Genomic DNA, 22,073 nt, shown 5'->3' with positions numbered 1-22,073 from the left:
TGCTGGAGAGGGTGTGGAGAAAAGGGAACCCTCCTACACTTTCAGTGGGGATGTAAATTGGTACAACCACTATGGAAAACAGTATGGAGGTGCCTTAGAAAACTATACACAGAACTACCATATGACCCAGCGATCCCACTCTTGGGCATATATCTGGACAAAACTTTCCTTGAAAAAGACACATGCACCTGCATGTTCATGGCAGCACTATTCACAATAGCCAAGACATGGAAACAACCTAAATGTCCACTGGCAGATGAATGGATTAAGAAGATGTGGTACGTATACACAATGAAATACTACTCAGCCATAAAAAGAACAAAATAATGCCATCTGCAGCATCATGGATGGAACTGGAAACTCTCATACTAAGAGAAGTCAGAAAGAGAAAGACAAATACCACATGATATTACTTATATCTGGAATCTAATATACGGCACAAATGAACCTTTCCACAGAAAAGAAACTCATGGACTTGGAGAACAGACTTGTGGTTGCTAAGGGGGAGGGAAGGGAGTGGGATGGACTAGGAATCTGGGGTTAATATATGCACACAACTGCCTTCAGAATGGGAGTGTCCGTGGTGGCACAGCGGAAGCGAATCCAACTAGGAACCATGAGGTTGTGGGTTTGATCCTTGGCCTTGCTCAGCAGGTTAAGGATCCGGTGTTGCCATGAGTTGTGGTGTAGGTCACAGACGAGGCTCGGCATTGCTGTGGTTCTGGTGTAGGCCAGTGGCAACAGCTCCAATTAGACCTCTAGCCTGGGAACCTCCATATGCCATGGGTGCGGCCTTAAAGAGACAAAAGACAGAACAAACAAACAAACAAAACAATTGCCTTCAGAGTGGTTAAGCAATGAGATCCTGCTGTAAAGCACTGGGAACTATATCTAGTCACTTATGATGGAGCACGATAATATGAGAAAAAGGAATGTATACATGTATGTGCGACTGGGTCACCTTGCTGTAGAGTAGAAAATTGACAGAACACTGTAAACCAGCTCTAATGGAAAAAATAAAATCATTAATAAAAAAAATAAATAAATAAAATGAAGGTAATATGGCCCAATCCTGGAAGATGACAGACCTTTCTTGTAGCCCACAGTCTGCTCAAACGACAAGAGCGTACTCGGGCAAGCCACAAACCTTGTGGGGTCTCAGGTGTCTTCATTTTTAAAACAATGGAAGCTTGGGGTTAGTAGATGCAACCTTTTACATTTAGAACGGAGGGGCAATGGGGTCCTACTGTGCAGCACAGGGAACTGTGTCCAGTCGCTTGGGATAGAACATGATGGGGGATGATACGAGAAAAAGAATGTGTATATATGCACGACTGGGTAACCCTGCTGTAGAGCAGAAACTGGCATGACACTGTAAACCAACTATACTTTAATAGCAAATACAAAAATAAAATAAGATGATAGGACCTAGGTCAATCGAGGTCTCAGATGACCTTCCAGCACTATGATCATTTGCAAGTTAAATGGATGGAGCTCAAGAGTTCCCTTCGTGGCTCAGTGGTTAACGAACCTGACTAGGATCCATGAGGATACAAGTTCAATTCCTGGCCTCACTCAGTGGGATAAGGACCCAGTGTTGCTTCGAGCTGTGGTGTGGGTCACAGACATGGCTCGGATCCCAAGTCGCTGTGGCTGTGGTGTAGACCAGCGGCTGTAGCTCTGATTTGACCCCTAGACTGGGATCTTCCACATGCCATGGGTGCAGCCCTAAAAAAAAATAAATAAATACATAAAAGCAAAAAATGAAATAAATAAACTGATGGCGCTGGTTTCATTTTTATTTCCAAAAGGCTGACCCTCTCCTCAAACTGGACTGGGGCGTGAGTGGGGCGAGTCACCAAAGGAAAAGTCCATGTTGAACCTGATGATGACGAGCTGGTGGGACCTTCTGGACAGCAAGAACACTGAACACAGCAAGTTCAGACCATTCAGTTACTCCTTCAGAGTCCACACACACAGTTGACAGCCAAGCTGTAACCTCAGTGAGAAATAATGCCCACTGCTAGGATCACCCGCAAGGATTTCACCTAGTGTCAGAATAACCCAGCTGGATATTTGAGATTGTTAAAAGTGTTAGAATCTGCACCAAAACCAAACGGTCAGAACAGCCAACACAGCGAGTACACAGATTTCTTCTTAACCCAGTCTTTAAAAAATGTTTTCTCCCCGCCTTGTGCGACCAAGTTCCCAGAGCTTCGGGAACCTACAAGAGCTCTGCTCTTGTTTGGGGTGTCATGCTGGCAGCTGCTGTGACTGTGAGGGCAGGGTCTTGCTTGTGACACTCACATTCTAGTAACTGCATGTGATCTGGCCTGCAGGCAGCACACAGAAAATGCAGGCTGTGCTACACTGCTGGCTGTAAACTGGCTCCTCCTTCCTTCCTTCCTTCTTTCCTCCTCCTTCCCTCCCTCCCTTTCTTTTTATAGTCACACCAGCGGCATATGGAAGTTCCCAGGCTAGGGGTCGAGTCGGAGCTGCAGCTGCCAGCTAACGCCACAGCCACAGCAACGGCAGATCTGAGTCCAGTCTCTACCTACGCTGCAGCTTGTGGCAACATCGGATCCTTTCACCCGCTGAGTGAGGCCAGGGATTGAACTTACATTCTCATGAATACTAGTTGGGTTCTTAAGCTGCTGACCACAATGGGAACTCCTAAACTGGCTTTTATTTATCTATTTATTTTTAGGGCTGCACCAGTGGCAAATGGAGACTTCCAGGCTAGGGGTCTAATCGGAGCTACAGCTGCCAGCCTATGCCACAGCCACACCACATCAGATCCGAGCTGCATCTGTGACCTACACCACAGCTCACAGCAACACCGGATCCTTAACACACTGAGCAGAGCCAGGGATCGAACCCGCAACCTCATGGTTCCTAGTTGGATTCATTTCTGCTGCACCACGACGGGAACTCCTAAGCTGGCTTTTATAAAAGAACTTGAATTTATACAGAATAGATATCTGGGAAAAAAATAATTTGAAAGAATCTCAACAATCAAACTCTAGTAACATTTTTTTTAATTTTTTTTTGTCTTTTGTCTTTTTTTTGTTGTTGTTGTTGTTGTTGCTATTTCTTGGGCCACTCCCGCGGCATATGGAGGTTCCCAGGCTAGGGGTCCAATCAGAGCTGTAGCCACCGGCCTATGCCAGAGCCACAGCAACGTGGGATCTGAGCCGCGTCTGCAACCTACACCACAGCTCACGGCAACGCCGGATCATTAACCCACTGAGCAAGGCCAGGGATCGAACCCTCAATCTCATGGTTCCTAGTCGGATTTGTTAACCACTGCGCCACGACGGGAACTCCCTCTAGTAACATTTTTAATGTTAGTTCTAATCACCTACTTTCATATCAGCTTGATTGATATATTGAGATGTCATAATTTATATATAGTATCATGAACGCTTATTAGGTATCTAGCTCATAAATTCTGACAAACGTATACCTCCATGGAACCACTGTCCTCATTAAGATATATAGCATTTCAATTGGCCCTTAAAGCTCCTTCATGTCTTCTGGCTGTCAGTCCCCCAATCCCATGACCTAGGAAATCTAATAACTTGCTTTTGAATCAACCCTTTTCCCTGCCTTTATTAATGACTGTTCACCAGTGCTTGAAATCCCACAATTCCATTTAGATTTCAGTTTTTATAACCCAGGCTTGGTGATCAAGGCACATTCTTATTACTTAAGCTTTAAGAATTATCTTTCGGGGGAAAAAAAAAGATAAACAAAGCTTTGGTTCTTGAATATATCATTGCATCCCTTTGTGAAGGCCTTATCCTTAAAAGATAGTATTTTTGAGATGTGCAAGGGTTCTGTCTTTCTCCCAGGAGACCCTGTCTGTGACCTTCCCATTTAATAAAGATTTGTCGAGTGCCAAAGACACTTTTTTTTAATTCTTGGAGTTTAGCAACTTGGGAAGGAATTACGCGAACAATTCACCATGTGTTAAAGCAATAGTGAAAACTAGTGGATAGCTTAGGGTTTCTTGTATGTCTCTCCTATCTGAACGGGAATGCCAAGTTCTTCTGAGTCTACCTCCAAGAGACCCCTTGAACGTCTGTGGTCAGGTTTCACAGGCGGGCAGGGCTCCTGTCCCATCCTGGCTAAACTTAACCAGAATTAAGTTTCTAAACCTCTGGGTCCAGTCCTGCCCCATCTGCTCACGATAGTCACGGACTTCTCACTTCTTAGACTGAGAAGTCAAAACACTGCACACTGACTTCTGAGTCCTCTACAGTCTGGTCCCAGCCCATCCTCCCCGCGTCTTCTCCTGCTCCACTTCCTTGGTGGATGGTCTACCCCAGCCACTCCTGAAGACACAGGCGCATTTACTGCGGCTGCCTGCTCACACCTTCCCATTTAGTCGGAACATTCTCTTCCTCGCCTTCTCTTGCCAAAATCCTGCATATTCCTCGCAGGGCCTCCTCTGGGACAGCTTCTTTGATTTCCCCAGTTACTCCCCGTGTTCCTTTAAAATCCTTTTGGCATCATCGTTAGTTACATTTCTGTCCTCTCTCCCACTAGTCTAACACATGGTTTAGGCAGAAGGACTGTGTCTTTTTGTTTTCTTTCCACTTTATTTTTCCCCAGTTTTATTGGGATATAATTGCCTTGTATAAGTTTAAGGTATACCTAATGATTTGACTTACATATATTATGAAATGATTACCACAGTAAGTTTAGTGACCATCCATTATCTCGTAGAGATACAAAATCAAAGAAAAAGAAAAAAATTGTTTCTTTGTGATGAGAACTCAGGATTTATTCTCTTAACAACTGTCATATTTAGCTTACAGTGGCACTGATTATATCTAGCACATACATTATGTCCCTGGTATTTATTTATCTTATACCTGGAAGTTTGTACCTTTTGACTGCCTTCATCCAATTCTCCCTACCCCAACCTCCTGCCAAGGGACTGTGTCTTACCATCTTTGTGCCCCCATACTGAGCACAGAGCCTGGTACATAATCAAAGAACAATGAATGGCGAACTTCAGCAGAAACAGCCAGGGGACTGCATGCAGCAGGTGTATAAGCCTGCTAACGCAAGGTACATAGGGGCGATGTATGCTTTGCTCATACATGCCCCTCACCAAGGTATGGGCCAAAGAACTGCAGAGGCTCAAAAAAATGCAAAGCGGAGGAGTCAGGAATATTTAATACTAAAGATGTACATAAAACATGCGCAGATATATACAAAGCTATTGCTAAATGGATGCTTGCAATTGTGAAAGAAAAAAACGCTAACTACCCAATTTTCTAAGAATGAGAACTGGCTGAATAAATATAGTACACTCATAGCACAGGATACTATACATATATATTATATATTTAAACAGTACACATATATATCTCATCATGTAAAAGCATAAAAGAATATATGCTGATACAGAAATATGTTTGCAAGTCAACGAAAAAGCAGATTATAAAAAAATATCTAGTTTAGGAGCCTATTTTTGTAAAGAAAAAGTGGAAGGGACTTCTCTCAAAATGGTAACAGTGGTTAGAATTGACTTTTCTTGTTCCTTTTTGCCTATCCTGTGGCAAAAAGTGGACACAGAACATGTTTGTAATAAATAAAAGGACTATTATAAACTCACATACATAGAAAATAATTCTTTATTATCAATCCTGGAGAGCAGTCTAATGTCAGGTAATTTTCCAGGCCAGTTTAATTCTTGACATACATACTACATTGAAATAATTGTAGAAAGGGATATTTGTGTATTGTATAAGGGCTTTTTTTTTTCTGGATATTTCCATTTCTTCTTTTAGTTTGTGTCAGAGGGACACCAACTTGACTTAGAAAATCACTTTTTGGCCAAAGTTCTCATTATAAAGGATACATTTTAAAAACTATTTTTTTCACACTTAAGCAGTAGAAGAAAATCGCAAGCCTAAAATTCTCTCATTCTCTGTGGGAGGCAAATAAAATCCCATGACAGTGAGAGAACTCAAATCAATCTCTCTCTTTTGTCTTTAAAAATATGGCTTCAGATGGTAGGAAATGAAAGAGAAAGTTGCCATGATGAGGTCCAGGGACTTGCAATTCCTTCTGAAGTCAGAAATGACTTTTAAATAGGCTCTCTAATTATGTCTGTTTTAAGCGCCTTTTAAAAGTTTTTCATTGGGTGATAACTAACTCTGGCACATTCCCACCGGCAAAATACCAACTCTGGGGGTCGGGAGTACCTTGGTGCTTTGAATAGTAGGGAAAAAAAAAAAAAAAGACAGAGGGCGTCAGTGCAAAGTCAGGGAGATCCTGACTGTGCCATAAACTTTTTTGGCCTCATCAGTTGGGCTGGCACTAGCTCTACTGGGTAGGACAGGCAACACGATGCGAGGTCCCACAGAACATAAAAATGCAAGAGCCCTTGTTTAAAAGATGTTAAGAAAACAGAAACAGACTTGCAGACACAGAAAACAAGCTTAAGGTTACCAAAGGGGGAAGGAAGAACGGATAAATTAGGAGTATGGGATTAACATGTATGCACTACTGTATATAAAAGACATAACCAACAAGGAACTATTATATAACACAGTGAACCATACTCAAATCTTGTAATAATCTATAATGGAAAAGAATCTGAAAAAGAAAAAATATATATATAAAACTGAGTCACCTTATAAAACTGGATCACTATATACACTTGAAACTAATGCAATATTGTAAATCAGCTATATTTCAATTAAAAATGTTAAGAAGTTCAATGCAGCCACTGTAGAGCATTAAACCAACATGGGGCCCTTCTAAGCAGGAAACCCCCTACAATTGCAAAGGCTGCACACCAATAAACCTGGCCCTGTGGCCGGGTGCACTGCAGTCTCGAAAAAGCTGGAACTCATTGGGTAGAAATCCTTTGAAGCATCTATGGCTTGACACTTTGCTAGGCTTGGGATAGTCAAATATAAGTAAATTAATCCATCAACCAATTACTGGAAACTCCATCCCTATTGGTGCCCAAGACTTCTATGGTGAACGGCTACTCAATGATAACACTAAAAAATGCTTCCTGTGTGGGTCACGGACTATGACCATTGGCTCCATTCATTCATCCACTCAATAAATATTCACAGGACTTCCTCTGTGTGGCAGGCACTGGGGATGCAAAGAAGAGGGTCACAGCCTCTTGACCTTCAAAGGTTTCCTATTTCTCAGGAGACAAACATGTGCACAGTTGATTGTTGGGGGGAGGCGGGGTCCAAGGGACGTTTCCCAAAGAAGGAAACAGCTGAACTGAGCCATGGAGGCAAGACAGCAGTTGTCAGGAGTACAAAGTGGGAAACTGACAGGAAGGGCATTTGGGGTGATGTGAGCATACGTGAATTTAAGACAAAAATAATTGCAAGGTGTGCTCAGAGAAGGGTTAAGGGTTCAGTGGTGTCACGTTGTAAGTTTAGAACGGCAGCTGCTGAAGCTGTTTTTGGAGCCACTAGCAAATTACCAGAGCTGCTATCAACAATTAAAGCTAGAGTAAGTGACACACTGGGCATACGTTAGTGGATAAATTGGCAGAGAGAAGAAGGAAGATCGGACAGAGTGAGATGGAGAGGGCATGTGGGCGGGAAGCGCGGTATAATATGGGAGAAGTTATTCCCAAAGCGCCTCACGGATGATGGACAACATAATTGTATCTGCCAAGGAGGCTTCACGAGGTGAGATGATAGCACGCATCCTGCAGCTAAGCTGATAAGCACATTCCACTGAGCCTCAATGTACCCTGCAGAGGCACCAGGCCGAAGCTGGGGTCCTTGGAATGGGCACAAAATGCTCAGGGGGAGGTGGAAATTTCCCCAGACACGCTAGCACTCCCTTAAACTCGCCCCGTGCGTTGTTGTGTGTTGCATCAGGATTAATCCCACTGAGCAGCTCCGAAGCCTGTTACCAACCTGGGGCATCGCTGGACCAGGCAGCGTGTGAACAGGTGAACTCATGGGACTCCATCACTGGCATCAACTGTTAGAAAGCGGGGTTCCCTGCCCATGAGAGGCAGTTGAAACTCTTCACTAAGATACCCCTTCTGAAAGGAATCTGCTATTTCATCTGACACCTAGTGAGTGTTTTGACACCCTGCTGAGAGGAAACTAGATTTTAAAAAGACTAATAATAATAACTTACAGGCATCCACTGAAAAAATATCCTAAACCAGGCAGGGTTTCACAGTCAACTATAGAAATAAAATATATGTCCTGTCCAGCCCTATCCTAGACTTTCTGAATCAGATCTTGGAGATGGAGCCCTGGCCTGTATGTTTATTTTTAAACGCTCCCAAGGGGATTCTGATGCACAGCCAGGACTGACAACCAGCTTGTCTGATTTTTGTGCATTATTTTATTTCTGCTGCTGGATCCTGGATTTCAGAGGGGGCACATTCCTAAGGTCCCAGTCAACTGAAGGCATCCTATTTTCTTGGGCATAGGGGAGGTCACTCTGTATTCCTAAATTAAGCCCTGTGTGACAGGGGTATTCTCTCCATTGGAACTGAAGAGGGGGCTTTCAGTCTCTGAAGATTCCTATGCAAGGGAGCTCAGGCTGTGTGGGCGAAAACCCGAGGAAGGAATTCATATATATTCTGGATGTGACATTAGGGATTCAGGTGGAATGGCTAACTTGGTTCTCTCAACAACTTGGCAGACATGCCAAGTTCAGTAGATATGTATGGAGCACATACCAGGTGGCTGGCGCTGAGCCAGTGCCGGTGACACAGAGGTAAAGAGGCTGGTAGCCGGCCCTCTAAGAGCTCACTGTCTGGAGAGAAAGTCATTTAGTATCTCATATTTCCAGAGAGGAAGAGGGGTTCAGAGGGCCTGGGAACTTACTGAAGGCCAAGCAGTCAGGAAGGGTTGGCGCTCGGATATTTAATTCGGGTCTCATCCCAAAGGCACTGTGTGATGTCGCTTCCCAAAGCGACAGGACAGTGTGACCCAGAGGTGATGGGCTGTCACCTCTGTCATATAGCTGAACATACAGCAGAAGATGTCCTGATGATAATAAAGAATTTTGGGGGGGGGTGTATGGGGCCCCTTTACTCCAACCACTACCCATTTTACAGATGCCTTGGGAAAGGATACCAAGCGTTTTTGAACCTCAGTTTCTCTATCTGCGGGCAGGAGTGTCAAGATCTGTTCTAGCTGTGGCAAGATTATACATGTAATATAAGTACAAGATTATCTTTTTTTTTCTTTCTTTCTTTTTTTCTTTTTTTTGGCCGTGCCCTCAGCATGCAAAATTCCCAGGCCAGGGATTGAACCTGTACCATAGCTGTAACCAGCTATAACCACAGAAGTGACAATGCCAGGTCCTTAGCCTGCTGAGCCACAAGGGAACTCCTAGGATGATCTTTTCTTTTTTTTTTTTTTTTAGTCTTTTCTAGGGCTGCACCCATGGCATATGGAGGTTCCCAGGCTAGAGGTCTAATCGGAGCTGTAGCCCCCAGCCTACGCCAGAGCCACAGCAACGTGGGATCCTTAACCCACTGAGCGAGGCCAGGGATTGGACCTACAACCTCATGGTTCCTATTCAGATTTGTTAACCACTGAGCCACGACAGGAACTCCAAGGATGATCTTTTCTTGATACCTACAACAAAGAGCTTTGGCCATATGTGCTCCAGAGAATGGCTCATGTCTCTGTCTTTAGGGGAATTATTTAGTTTTTATGGACATTTTAATAGTCTCTCAGCTGCCTTCAAAGATTTAATACTTCAGAAAATAACACAGCTTTGGGGAAGGGAAAAAACCACATTAAATCACGGACCAATGCAGCTTAGAAGTTACAATTTCTAAGGTGCTAGGAAAGACACAGAATATACACGGTACTTAAGAGCAGCAAGGCTGACATCAGAATTGAATCCATTTTTGAGACATTCTGGTAGAAATGACTAGAGAACAGAAAAGAGCAGTGCACTGTTGGTGGCAGGATTCTTTCCTTTTCTAATTTTTTCTTTTTAGGGCTACACCTGCCGCATATGGAAGTTTCCACGCTAGGGGTCAAATTAGAGCTGCAGCTGCCAGCCTGCCTGTACCACAGCCATGGCAACATCTGATCCAAGCCACATCAGCAACCTACACCATAAATTGCAGTGACACCAGATTCTTAACCCATTCAGCAAGGCCAGGAATCGAACCCTCAGTGGTTCTTAAGCTACTGAGTTACAATAGGACCTCCCATACCAAGATCTTTGGAGGCTTTGATTCACAGAGGGAATGGGCCTAGTGCCCCAGGGAGCACTAGGAATCCTAACAGCAGCAAAGAGCAGCCGACAGGTGACATGTTATCACACATTTTGCCCACCTCACAGCAGCCACGTTCCCAGCTTGGCTGAGTAGCCCCTCCTGGAGGGAAGGCCCTGTTTTGATTGCCACTGACCCAAGTGAGCCCTTCTTCCCTCAGGGGGAAGCCCGTGGAAGGATAATGACGATGGTGGGGAATTCTTAAGGATACGTGGGGAGAATTCAGGAGGTTCATCAACTTGCACAGTGTATTAGCTCTCCATCGCTCCATGCCAAATTACCCCAGGATTTAGCAGCAGAAAACAACAAATATTTCGTATCCCAGGGTTTCTGGGGGGCAGGAATCCAGGCATGGCTTAGCTGGCTGGCTGTGGCTCAGGGTTTCTCGTGACATTTGGGTCATGCTGTTGGGCAGGGCTGCAGTTTCATCTGAAGGCCCCAAAGGAGGCGGGTTTGGGGTGCACTTTCAAGTTCACTTGTGCGGTTCTTGGAAGGCTTCTGAATGGACCCATACAGACCTGCACCTCACAGAGGCAAGAGTGAACCTTTGCTGCGCTAAGACACTGAGAGTTTCTCAAAATTATCTCAGTCAAGCCTATTTTGGCTACTGAGATCCTCGACACTCATTCCTCTCTCTCTTCCCCCCTCTCCGTTCCTCTCTCTCTCCCCCTTCCTCCCTCTCTCACTGCTGGATCTTTCCCCTCTTCTTGCCTATCCAAGTTCAAGCCCCAACCCTTAAAACCCAACTCAGAGGCTCATACTACTTTATGAATCCTTCTTGAGTTGTCCTGTTGGCAAATTCATTGCTCATGCCTTCATGTTCCCACAAGGGCCTCTGCTAGCATTTTCTACGTGCTGTCTGAGGAATCCTGACAAAAACTACTTTTATAGATGTTCTTACTATATTTGTCTTTGGATTCGTGCTTGCCTGCTTCCCACAAAGACTGTAAACCCCTCGAAGGCAAAACCTCCCTACTCTGTTATGATTAGCAAATTTGTTCTCTTTATTCCTGACTTTTTTCTGAAGGACTATCCTTTCATTCCCCATGTGTCTCCAATGCTTCATCTTCCTACACCAGGTCCTGCTTTAGGCCACCTATGCTCTTTCTGTTCAGGCTCTACCTTCACCTGGTGTCCGAGTCTGAATTCCTGTCCAGCCTGTCCATTTTGCTTTCAATCCCGTCTGTTGTCAAAATCGACAGATTCCACAGGCAAAATCTCTCTCTCATCTGCCCCTTCCTTTTCCATCTCGAAGCTACTACTTGCATTTTGGCCCCTGGGATCTTAAGAGTCTTCTAGAAGCTTTCCTAATAACGCCTCTGTTAGAGGTGCCTTTCAGAATAATATTTCCAAAACCCAGAACTGATGAATTTCTTCCCTCCCAAGGGTGCAGGGGTTCTTGTTCTTGTTCTTTTTGGTCTTTGGTCTTTTTAGGGCCATACCCATGGCATTATGGAGGTTTCCAGGCTAAGAGTCAAATTGGAGCTACAGCTGCCGGGCTACACCACAGTCACAGCAACATGGGATCTGAGCCATGTGTGACCTACACCAGAGCTCACAGCAACACTGGATTCTTAACTCACTGATCAAATCCGCATCCTCATAGGTATTAGTCGGGCTGGTCAACTGATGAGTCACGACAGGAACTCCTCTTTTTCACCAATTAAAGTGCACCCTTTCCAGCCTCAGCAAACCACCACAGTCGCGTCCACATGCCTCCTCTCACCCCACCGCTCTTTCTCTCCTTTCTGGACGACGTGACAGTCTCCCAACCATTTAGGTGGATCCACACTTTCCCAGCACTGCGACTTCATCCTTCTGGCCCCTGTCTTCCTGAATGTCTTCCTCCCTCTGTTGAAATCCCATTCATTCTGGGTGCTCTGCCTTGTCTTCAAGGTCAGTGTGCTCCTGATTCATGCCCTTCACCATCACATCAGACCCCAGAGCTGTCACTGCACATTTCCTCCCGTGGTTGCTCCTCTACGCCTGCTCCCTGGCTGTTCCCTGGATGTTGGAGACTGACTGATAGGTGTTATGAGGCGCCAACTTTCTCTGGAATGCCTGAAAGAAGTTTTAAACCTTGCAGGAATATTTTACAGGAAAGAAGAGCATCGCTCATGAGAACTTTTCCTGGCTTTATGTCCCTGATGCACAAGAGGAAAACGGTGTCCTCTTGCTTCTTGAATATCTGGACATTGGCCTCTCAATAAATCATGGGCTCTGGCTCATTTTCCAGTGCAAGTTGACATTTTATTATCATGTCACTTTGCCTAAAATAGTCGCAGATTTTAGCTCCGATCTTCCTCACCACACATCCCCCTTGCTAGCTTTGAAGCCCTCAAACCTGTATATAACTCCTACCTTCAGAGGTAGACGAATCAGTAAAATACTAACCCCAAAGAGGTAGTGCGACAAAAGATCTCCTCGTCTTTACTGAAAGGATTAAATTTTTATAAATGTGAGGTCATAAAGTCATGCCATTAGTTCATTGGATTGAGCATGTTTCCAGTTGACAGGAAAACTAAGGATTTAATGTTAAAATCTAGACAGCTGCCATGCTACTTCTTAGAACTCATAAAATGGGTACTTCAGTGATCCGGTCTTCCTCTGTTTTGATTTTTTTCCTGACCTAGGCAGTTATTCTAACATTAGCATTGGTTCATTATAAATAATGAATTTGGCATAGGAACGAATTGTTTGGCTAAAAGCAACACTATTTTTCAAAATTCGAAAGCCAGGATATGAAATGTTAGCAAGTCACTGCAGGAGTTTGAATTCATGAAGCGATGGGATCAGATTTCAGCTCAATACATCTTTGTCTTTTCTCTGCAATTTATGGTGACAGTACATACTGTGGCCAAATGCTGATGAAATCATGTGTAACTTTAGGTAAAGGAATATGCCTAACAAAAGAAGTTTCATGAAGCAAAGAGCTGTGTCATTTATACAAACAGAGCCAATGTTCTTCACTAGAGGAAAAAACCAATTAGACAACTTGCATGGCTCTCAAGGGAACGATGCTGTGAAAAAAGCCAATTTCAAAAGGTTACAAACTACATGATTCCATTTAAATAACATTTCTGAAATAACACAATTATAGATACGGAGATTAGTGGTTGACAGGGCTTAGGGACTGGGAAGGATGAGCCGGAGGAAGTGGGTGTGGTTATCAAGGGGCCTCAGGTGGGTGAATGACTAGCAAGTGGTTACATGAAGCTGCACAGGTGATAAAACTGCATGCACACACACACACACACACACACACACACACACACACACACACACACACACCCCATGCCCAAATCTGAGCATACTATAGTTATGTAAGATGGGAAAAAGTGCTAGGTTAAAGGTACATGCCAGCTTCTGCACGTTTTCTTGCAACTTCCTGTGGACCTATGATTATTTCAAAATTAAACGTCCTTACAAAATGAGATATTTCCTTGTCACTTTAGAGAAGGGGCTCATGAGGCCAGGTGGTAACGTAAGCGAGTGACACGGCTGCGGACTGGGAGGGTGAGAAGGGCCCCATATCGTGGAGGCAGCTGCCATTAGGTTCCCACCACGGTGGGACAGTGAGCCTGGAATTGCTGTGTCTTCTGAACACTGTTTTTAGAAAATGCCAGAAATTCAAATTTCAAATAAACATCTCCTGGCTTTTACTGACAATTGATGCCAACTTTTTGGAACACTGTATATGAGCCAAGCTAAAGTCACTAGAGGGCTGGATTCAGTCTTAACGATTCCTATATGAACTCGATTTTAGGCCAGGTGAATTTGAGTTTGGCCCCCAGATGAATTGCCCACCCCTACAACCTGGTCTTTGCAGCAAGCAGCTCCTGCTCCACTGTGCTCCCTTCTAGAAGACTAAGAAATGGGCACTCTTGAGAGCGAACGTGCTCAAAGCAGGCTGCTGAGGAGAAGGGCGTGAGCCCCCAGTCCTTGAGCCCTGGGGACTTGGGAGAATGTGGGTTTGACCACAGCTCAGACATGCACCCAGGCTGCTGGAATCAGGCTCTGGCCAAGACCTTCGCAGCCACCTCCTCCGCCTGGTGCCTGGATACAGGAGGCGCTCAGCCTGCCTCTTTAGAAGTGTTCATTGTTCTTCCCCAGCCATCTCAGGTCTCTCATTTTTTTAAAGCTAAATGAGTCCTACAAAAACTGAGAAAATGACCCAGAACCTGGTGTCTTATGCTGGAGTTTTCCTGAGGTGGATACATGTTATATAAGCAGCACTCATAAGTTCCGTGTCTGTCGGAAGCACAGAATGTAAGCTGGAAATTAATTAGTCCAAATGAGCAGAGGGAGGTGCTGGTGCTAGTAGGGTCATTATTCTGGCTTTGGTCTTTTTTTTCTTTTCTTTTCTTTTCTTTTCTTTCTTTCTTTTTTTTTTTTTTCTTTTTCTTTTTGGCTGTCCTGTGGCAAGTGGAGTTCCCAGGCCGGGGGTCAGATTTGAGCCGAAGTTTCTACCTAAGCCACAGCTGTAGCAACACCATGGTGCCATAGCAGGAACTCCTGGGGTTGGTCTTTATTTTCAAATTTTTATTTATTTTTTTGCTTTTTAGGGCCTCAGGTCCAGCATATGGAAGTTCCTAGGCTCGGGATTGAATTGGAGCTTCGGCTGCTGGCCTACCCCCACAGACACAGCAACAAGGATCCGAGGCAAGTCTGCAACCTACACCACAGCTCAGGGCACCTCAGGATCCTTAACTCACAAGATCAGGGATTGGACCCGCCCCCTCATGGATACTAAGGATTCCGTAGCCTACTGAGCCACCAGGGGAACTCCGTGGGTTTGGTCTTTTAAAGGCGTCTTCATCTCTGCCCTGCTAATGCCCAGGGTCTAATCATCCCTTTTTCTCCAACTCCCAACCTGGACAGCTGACTCAGAAGTGAGGACAGAGAGAACTGCAAGGTCCTGGGGACTTGGGAGAATGTGGGTTCCAGCGCCTCTGTGAGTCGGTAACATCTTCCCACCCTCCACTGCCTGAAGCATCGTGTCCATTGACCCCACTCCTTCTATCCTCAGTCTCCAAGAGACAGAGCACACCCCATCCCTTTACAAGGAGGCGACTAGAGAAATTCCAATTTTTAAAAAGTGAAATGTTAATTTAATTTGAATTAAAAATTTTAAACCTTGGAGTTCCCGTTGTGGCTCAGTGGTTAACGAATCTGACTAGGAACCAATCCCTGGCGCTGCTCAGTGGGTTAAGTTTCGGTGTTGCCGTGAGCTGTGGTGTAGGTCGCAGACGTGGGTCGGATCCTGCGTTGCTGTGGCTGTGGTGTAGGCTGGCAGCTGTAGCTCCAACTAGATCTCTAGCCTGGGAACCTCCATATGCTGCGGATGTGGCCCTAGAAAGACAAAAAAAAAAAAAGACAAAAAAATTTTAAAAAATTTAAACCTTAAAATATCATTTATAGCCATTTCAAAAGTCAGATTTAAATTATTACTGATTCATGTGCATGATTTCTGTCCTCTTTTCCCCAAAAAAGTCTGGAACAAGAGTCCAGAGAATGTTTTTCAATCCCCCCTTAAAAAAGGGTAATTATATTAATAAAATAATATAATTATAAATAAAAGTGTCTTTTCCAGTTAATCATTTTTTTTAATCAAGCTTTATAATAGGCAGCCTTTTAAAGAGTTGGTTCTCAGCCTCGAAAATTATGCTAATGAGGTAAGAACAATAATTCACAGTGTAGCCACTAATTTCTCTAAGGGGAAATATGCAGAGACCTCGGGCTCCACGTTTGTTTTCAACTAATTATCATGTATTTACTTTTCCATTAGTTCAATAATTTTTCTTTCAATTCAGAATTAAGCAATAAGACACTGCATTATATAAAGGCTTGTTTAGCATAATGGACACACCCCATCATTCCCCAGTCCTCTGATTTACGGCTCTTAAAATGCACAACCAAGAGGCTGTCTATATGCCCTTTCGTATTTACATTCCATCATGCAGTCACCTCAATAACTTATGCATTCTCAGAAGAACTACCTAGCAATTAACTCCAGTCTTTTCTAACTCACCATCTCATTATGTAAAGTGGATCTGAACAGAAACTTTATTAGCAACTTTCAATTCCAATTCCTTCTTATCCCTTCCACCCCCACCCTCCCTAGTCCTGTCAGTTTATACGACCAAAATGCTTTGGAAAATGGCAGTTTAAAAAAAATCCACATTGAGCTGGCAGCACATTTCGTAATTGGTCTTTGCACTATGGGGCACTACCATAAATCGAGATTGTCATATTTCAGCTGAAGCATGTGATGCAATTCTTTATAGAAATGGAAATGAATTCTCCCTGCCACACAACACAGCATTTTAACTATGTTCTGGAGGATTGGGCAAGTAAGAAAGCTATTATTTTTATTCTAAAGGTTAAAAAATGCAAACCCCCAACTCTTTGTGAAAAGGTAAAGGAATTCATCATCTCGCTTCTTCAAACCCTGGAAGGAGGAGGGAAGATACCTCGCAGAGTTCTCGCGTGTGTGTGTGTGAAGTGCTTCAGCAGGAGAGCCGAAATGAGCTTTCCCGTACTTATCTCATGGTAAGCAGCCGAGGCAGGCTGAGGAAACCAAAGGTGGCATCTGAAGATGTGTCGTCGGGAGGCATCCCATAGGGGCAAGAGACTTACCAACGTCGGGATCCATCGCTTGAACTCTGGTCAGCAGAGCCTTGGTGGCTGTGTTCTCATAGACACAGGCGTTATAGTGGTCGGAAGAAAACACCGGGGGGTTGTCGTTCACGTCCTCCAGGATCAGACGGATATCGGATTGGCAGAACCTGCCGCCCCCGTCCGTGGCCCTGGCGACGAGGTTGTACACGGGGATCCTCTCCCGGTCCAACCGTGCCAAGGTTTTTAACTCACCTGTGAAAATAAATGGTCTGGCCTTTCAAAAACTGTCTTTCTCTGAAGAGCAGAGAATCAATTACATACAAAATCCCCAGTCCAGGAAGGACCTCTGACATTTGGTTCAAGGGCCTCATATTTCGGAAAATAGAGCAAGTTCAATTTCTTCAAGCACCGGGGGGAAATTTATGGGATTCTAGATGCAACAAAGAGCTCACTGCATGACCTTTGGGTGAATTAATCCCACTGTGAAGCCTCTTGTATCAGGAATTCCTTCTTTTGGCAGCATGGAGAAACTCCATACCTCTTTATATCTCTCAAGACCTGCTCTGGAGATTAGCCATGTTTCTGGATTTCTGCTCTATCTCCAGAAAAAGCACGGAGAATGGACCAGGATCCTTAGCTCTCTGATGCTCAATCAGGTCAATGATCTGTAGACCCAGAAGGGGCCATCTCTCTGCTGGCAGATACTTAACATCTTTTAAAGGAAAACAAACAGTCAGATCAGGCTGGCTTTATCAGAAAGAGGTTGTAAAGGAGTCCTACTGTCCCAGAGGAATGCCGCCTGCTAGACAGTGGAAGGGCCTGTGGTTGCTGGAGGAGAGGTCCAGTGGGGGAATATTTGAGAAGCTTGGAACAGCAGCTCTTTGGCAACCAAAGTGGATGGAGAGAGGTTATGTCTGCGTTTGAGCCACTGGGGTAGCTATAACTGGGGGTCGGGCCCTATGGAGATTTTTGTTGTTGTTTTTATTTAAATTTCAATAAATAATGGCAATAAGCATAACAACAGACCTAAATAAATGCTGTTTGGTGAAAAGTAGGGCTCATGAAATTGTATTACATACTCTTAATAAAATTAGTGGATGTAATTGGGACAGAGCCAGAGGTACTTACAAAGCTGTTCCATGCACATACCACATCTCCTCCAGTGGTTTTTCAGTTGGGCATTCAAGACTCTCCAAGATCTAGGCTAAAGTTATTTTTCCCAACACTTTTCTCCCAAGCTACTCTGTGGCTCCTCCGACCAGTGACGGTGTTGGCCATGGCATTCCCTGGATGTGGCGTCATCTGTCCATGCTGCCTCCGAGGCCGGCAGTGTCCTGCTTTAGCTACCAGAATCCTGGCTCAGTTCAACTGCCAGCTCCTTTTAAAATAGTTTCCTCTTCCCTCTCATCAGAATATTAGCTACTTCCTCTTCTGTGCCCAGATAGAGCTCTCCTGGGCACTCATGGCATTCTGCCTTTCATTATTATTGTTGTTATTTCTGTTATTATCCTTACTGACTTACTGCTCTGTCTTCTCCACTGGGGTACAATATTCTTTGGGCATGATTGTTCTGTTCATCTTGGAGTCGATCCCAAATATCTCATAATGTACTTTTAGGTCTAGGGGTCACTCAATAAATGTTAGCTATTGAATTAAAAAATTGCCAGGCCTCTATAGCTAAGTAGCATATGGCTATGTAGCTAAGCATCTCTCAGTGGATACAGCTGACAGAGAAGGCGGCTCAGGAAAAAACTAATACCTTCTGGAGACTCGGTAGGGAGTTATTGTTCTTTAGGACCAACACTGGAAATACGCAAACTATTCAATCTTTTTCAGTTCCTTTAAAACTTGTCAAGGGATGGACCATCCAGTACACACAACTGAAACCTTCTGCTGGCTTTGGCCTTCAATTCAGGCATCTGCCTTTACTGTACATAACCTTTCACCTTGCAAATTTTACCTCAACATGTAAGCAAATCTAAGAGCTCATCGCTTCTGAGAAACTAGACAGGAATGTTAACTAAAAACCAGACAAGTGTGTTAATAAGCATCAGGAAGGGACTTGAAAGGGATTCCAACTGGGCAAAACTCTCCTTATTATGCACTGCTGTCTGGTTTGCATGGAAAGATGCGTTTGTGATATAACTCCATTTATACCCTTACGGGGCAGCTGCTTTAACTCATGGATGTGAGGAAGAGGAGAAGCAAATAAACACATCCAATCAATTACTCGGTGCTAAAAAATGTAGGTAAAGTTAAAGCCCGTTTCATAAGCCAAATGAAGCTTGTGTCGGCCAGACATCAGGTGCCACTAGTATTGCCTTAGAATCCAAGATGGCAGAGCAGCCTATCAGGGCTTTTGTATACTAACTACCCCTTAGTGATAAGATCACATGAGAAGTTCATTTCTCTCATAGATTAACAATGGCATGTACCCAAGGAATAAATTTTGCCTTACCACTTTCTGGATCTAGGAAAAATTCATTGTTGCCAGATCCATAGAGTGAGTATCGTATATCTCCATTGGATCCAATATCAGCATCCTTGGCACTGACCTTCAGGATGATTTTGTTTGATGGAATGTCTTCAGGAAATGATGCTGTATATGCCACCTAGGCAGAGGTTAAAGAAAGGCAATTAAGTCATTAGTATGCATGGGGTAATGTAGCATTCCAAATGACTTCTTTAACAACGCATTCATGTGATATATCTTCAGCTATGTTGTTCCTTGACTACAGAATCAACTAGCATGATATGATGAAACATAGACTATCTCTTGCCTGGTCCCATCCATGCTCATTCATTCAACAAATACTGACTGAGCACCTCCTATGTGCCAAGTCCTGCTGAGGTGCTAGGAGTACAATAGAGAAGAAAACAGACCAAAGTCCATGCTCCCGTGGAACAGTGGCTCGAATCTCGTATTGATCAGGCCTCTCTTCTCACTCAAGCGCCACTGAGTCCTTGGGACCCTTCAACATTTTGAAGAGCCTCTCCTAACATTAGCCTCAGAGACTAAATCTACTTGCAACACTTTCCTAAGCTACAGAACACCGACATTGTCTCTTGGTCTACACGGTAAGGACATGCTAGATGTCCTTTAAATGTCATCTAAATTAAATGGTTTAATTTCAGTAAGAAAGGAAATCAAATCCAGGACTGGCGCCTTGCCTTGGCTGTCCTGCTTTGAACTGTGGCGGAAAGGCCACTTCATGAGGAGCCCGAAGACCCAGCTTCCTTACCAACATCGCCACCAACCAGCTGTGGAAACGTACCCAAAACGGTATTTCACACTTTTGAGTGGGCTGCTCTCCTTTTACGAAATCAGTGACTTAGACAGAAAAAAAATCACAACATCCTTTATGAGTCCTTAAAGGTTATTTAATTTTAAGATGCTTTTACTTTTTGTTTGTTCTCTTGGTGGGCCGAAGGAGGTATCTGAGGGTGCTACCTATGCTTTTTCCATGTTTATACTATTTCATCCTAGAGTCCACCTCCTACCCCCTTATATCCAGTCGGAGCTCACTAATTAAGGCGAGGAGGGTAGAAAGTAGCCTGGCCTTAAGAAGAAAAGTGAAATGGGTTTTGACTTAATTTTAGAGAGGCAGAGGCCAAAGCAGCCATAGAGCCGACATTTCTGCACATCTCACCTGATCACACACTGGGCTATTGTCATTTACATCACTGACTGTCACTTCCACCATGGCCTGGGTGACAAAGAGCCCATCGGTGGCAGTGATATTGAGAAAGTACATGTCTTGTTCTTCTCTGTCTAGAGGTCTCTTCACGTAGACCTTCCACTCGCTCTGCACCAGGCCCAGGGCAAACCTTCCTCGGGGGTTTCCTCCTGCGGAGAAAAAAGAGTTCTTGAAGGTGTGCAATGAAAAGCTTTGATCTCCACCTCCAGTGAGAGGCCCGTGTGGAGTCATCCAGGTGACTGCATCATTTACCGGACTGGGGAAAAAAAAAAAAAAAAGGACAAACTTCCTTTGGCTTTTCCTGCAACCGAGCATGATCTTTATACGCTTGGCTCGTGTGGAAAGTAAAACAGTAACTTTCCAAGAGAAGCAAATGCACTTGGAGAAGCTGGAGATGATGTCTTGTTTCGTTCCCCTTAAGGACAATCAAATTCAAACTGTGAACAATCAATCTTCTTCTCCGGATGATACAACTGTCTTGCCACTTCGTCTCAAGAGAGGATGTAATACACCATAGCTCTTGTTACCAAGACAATTTCATTAGCCGTTGATTATGCAATCAAGGAAAGGCAGTCAGTTCTATTAAAGAATCTTCTAATGAAGGCTTTATCATACCACGGTTCTCATAAGGACTGGAGCTGGAGGGAGAAAAGTTCGTGTGACACACGAAGACCCATTAGGATTAACTGGCCCCAAGGAGGGGTCATTTGAGGAGCCGCTCAAAGATCACCACTGCAATTAGATCAAATTTATCAGATCCGAAGCTGGTGAATGTGGAAGAAAAGTAGAAGTGCTGGAGTGGAACCGATTTTTATGAGGCTAAAACACTGAAAGTGGTTCCAGTTGTATTTCTTGCCCACATCACTGAATTATACGGAGACAAGAGCAGCTTGGAGGCAGAAAGAAGAAAATTACCTTGACCCTCCAAACCTGAAGAGGGAATGATGTCACTTCCAACGTGGAGGAAGACTGGTCAAGACATCTGGCAAGAAGCCAGGGATCCAACTGGATCATTGCCCTTTTGTTTGTCTGGGCAATCAACATGTATTTGTCACCTGCTCTGGGCCAGGCACTGTGCCAGGCTGTGGAATGAGAGCAGTGGACAAAACTAACAAAAATCCCCACTCTTCTGGTGGAGTTTACTTTCTGCTGGGAAAGACTGACAATAAATAAACATGGAAAGCCTACTGCCTAGTGGCCACTACTTCATCGAAAAGGGGAGCCATCTCATTACAACGAAGTCTTTTCTTTTTTTTTTTTAGGGCCACATCCATGGCATATGGAGGTTCCTAGGCTAGGGGTCGAATTGGAGCTACAGTTGCTGGCCTACACCACATCCACAGCAACGCTGGGTCTGAGCCACGTCTGCGACCTACAACACAGCTCACGGCAACGCCAGATCCTTAACCCATTGAGTGAGGCCAGGGATCGAACCCGAATCCTCATGGATGCTAGTCCAGATTTGTTAACAGCTGAGCCACGAAGGGAACTCC

General features: G+C 44.3%; 1 protein-coding gene across 2 annotated transcripts in view; it reads right to left on the bottom strand.

The window, feature by feature from the left end:
* The window catches only part of FAT3 (FAT atypical cadherin 3), a 556,180-nt gene that overhangs the window by 67,039 nt on the left and 467,068 nt on the right, over positions 1-22,073 (bottom strand). For both annotated transcript variants that reach the window (XM_047753634.1, XM_047753635.1), the window contains exons 10-12: positions 20,533-20,729; positions 19,341-19,494; positions 16,901-17,134 (exon numbers count right to left, since the gene is read on the bottom strand). In XM_047753634.1, coding sequence (XP_047609590.1) covers positions 16,901-17,134; positions 19,341-19,494; positions 20,533-20,729 — 585 coding nt within the window. The remainder of the gene's footprint in view (positions 1-16,900; positions 17,135-19,340; positions 19,495-20,532; positions 20,730-22,073) is intronic.

The sequence above is a fragment of the Phacochoerus africanus genome, chromosome 11 (genome assembly GCF_016906955.1).
Source record: "Phacochoerus africanus isolate WHEZ1 chromosome 11, ROS_Pafr_v1, whole genome shotgun sequence".
NCBI classification, from domain to species: Eukaryota; Metazoa; Chordata; class Mammalia; order Artiodactyla; family Suidae; genus Phacochoerus; species Phacochoerus africanus.
Note: the sequence above shows the minus strand (reverse complement) of the source record. Positions and strands in the feature narration are given on the sequence as shown.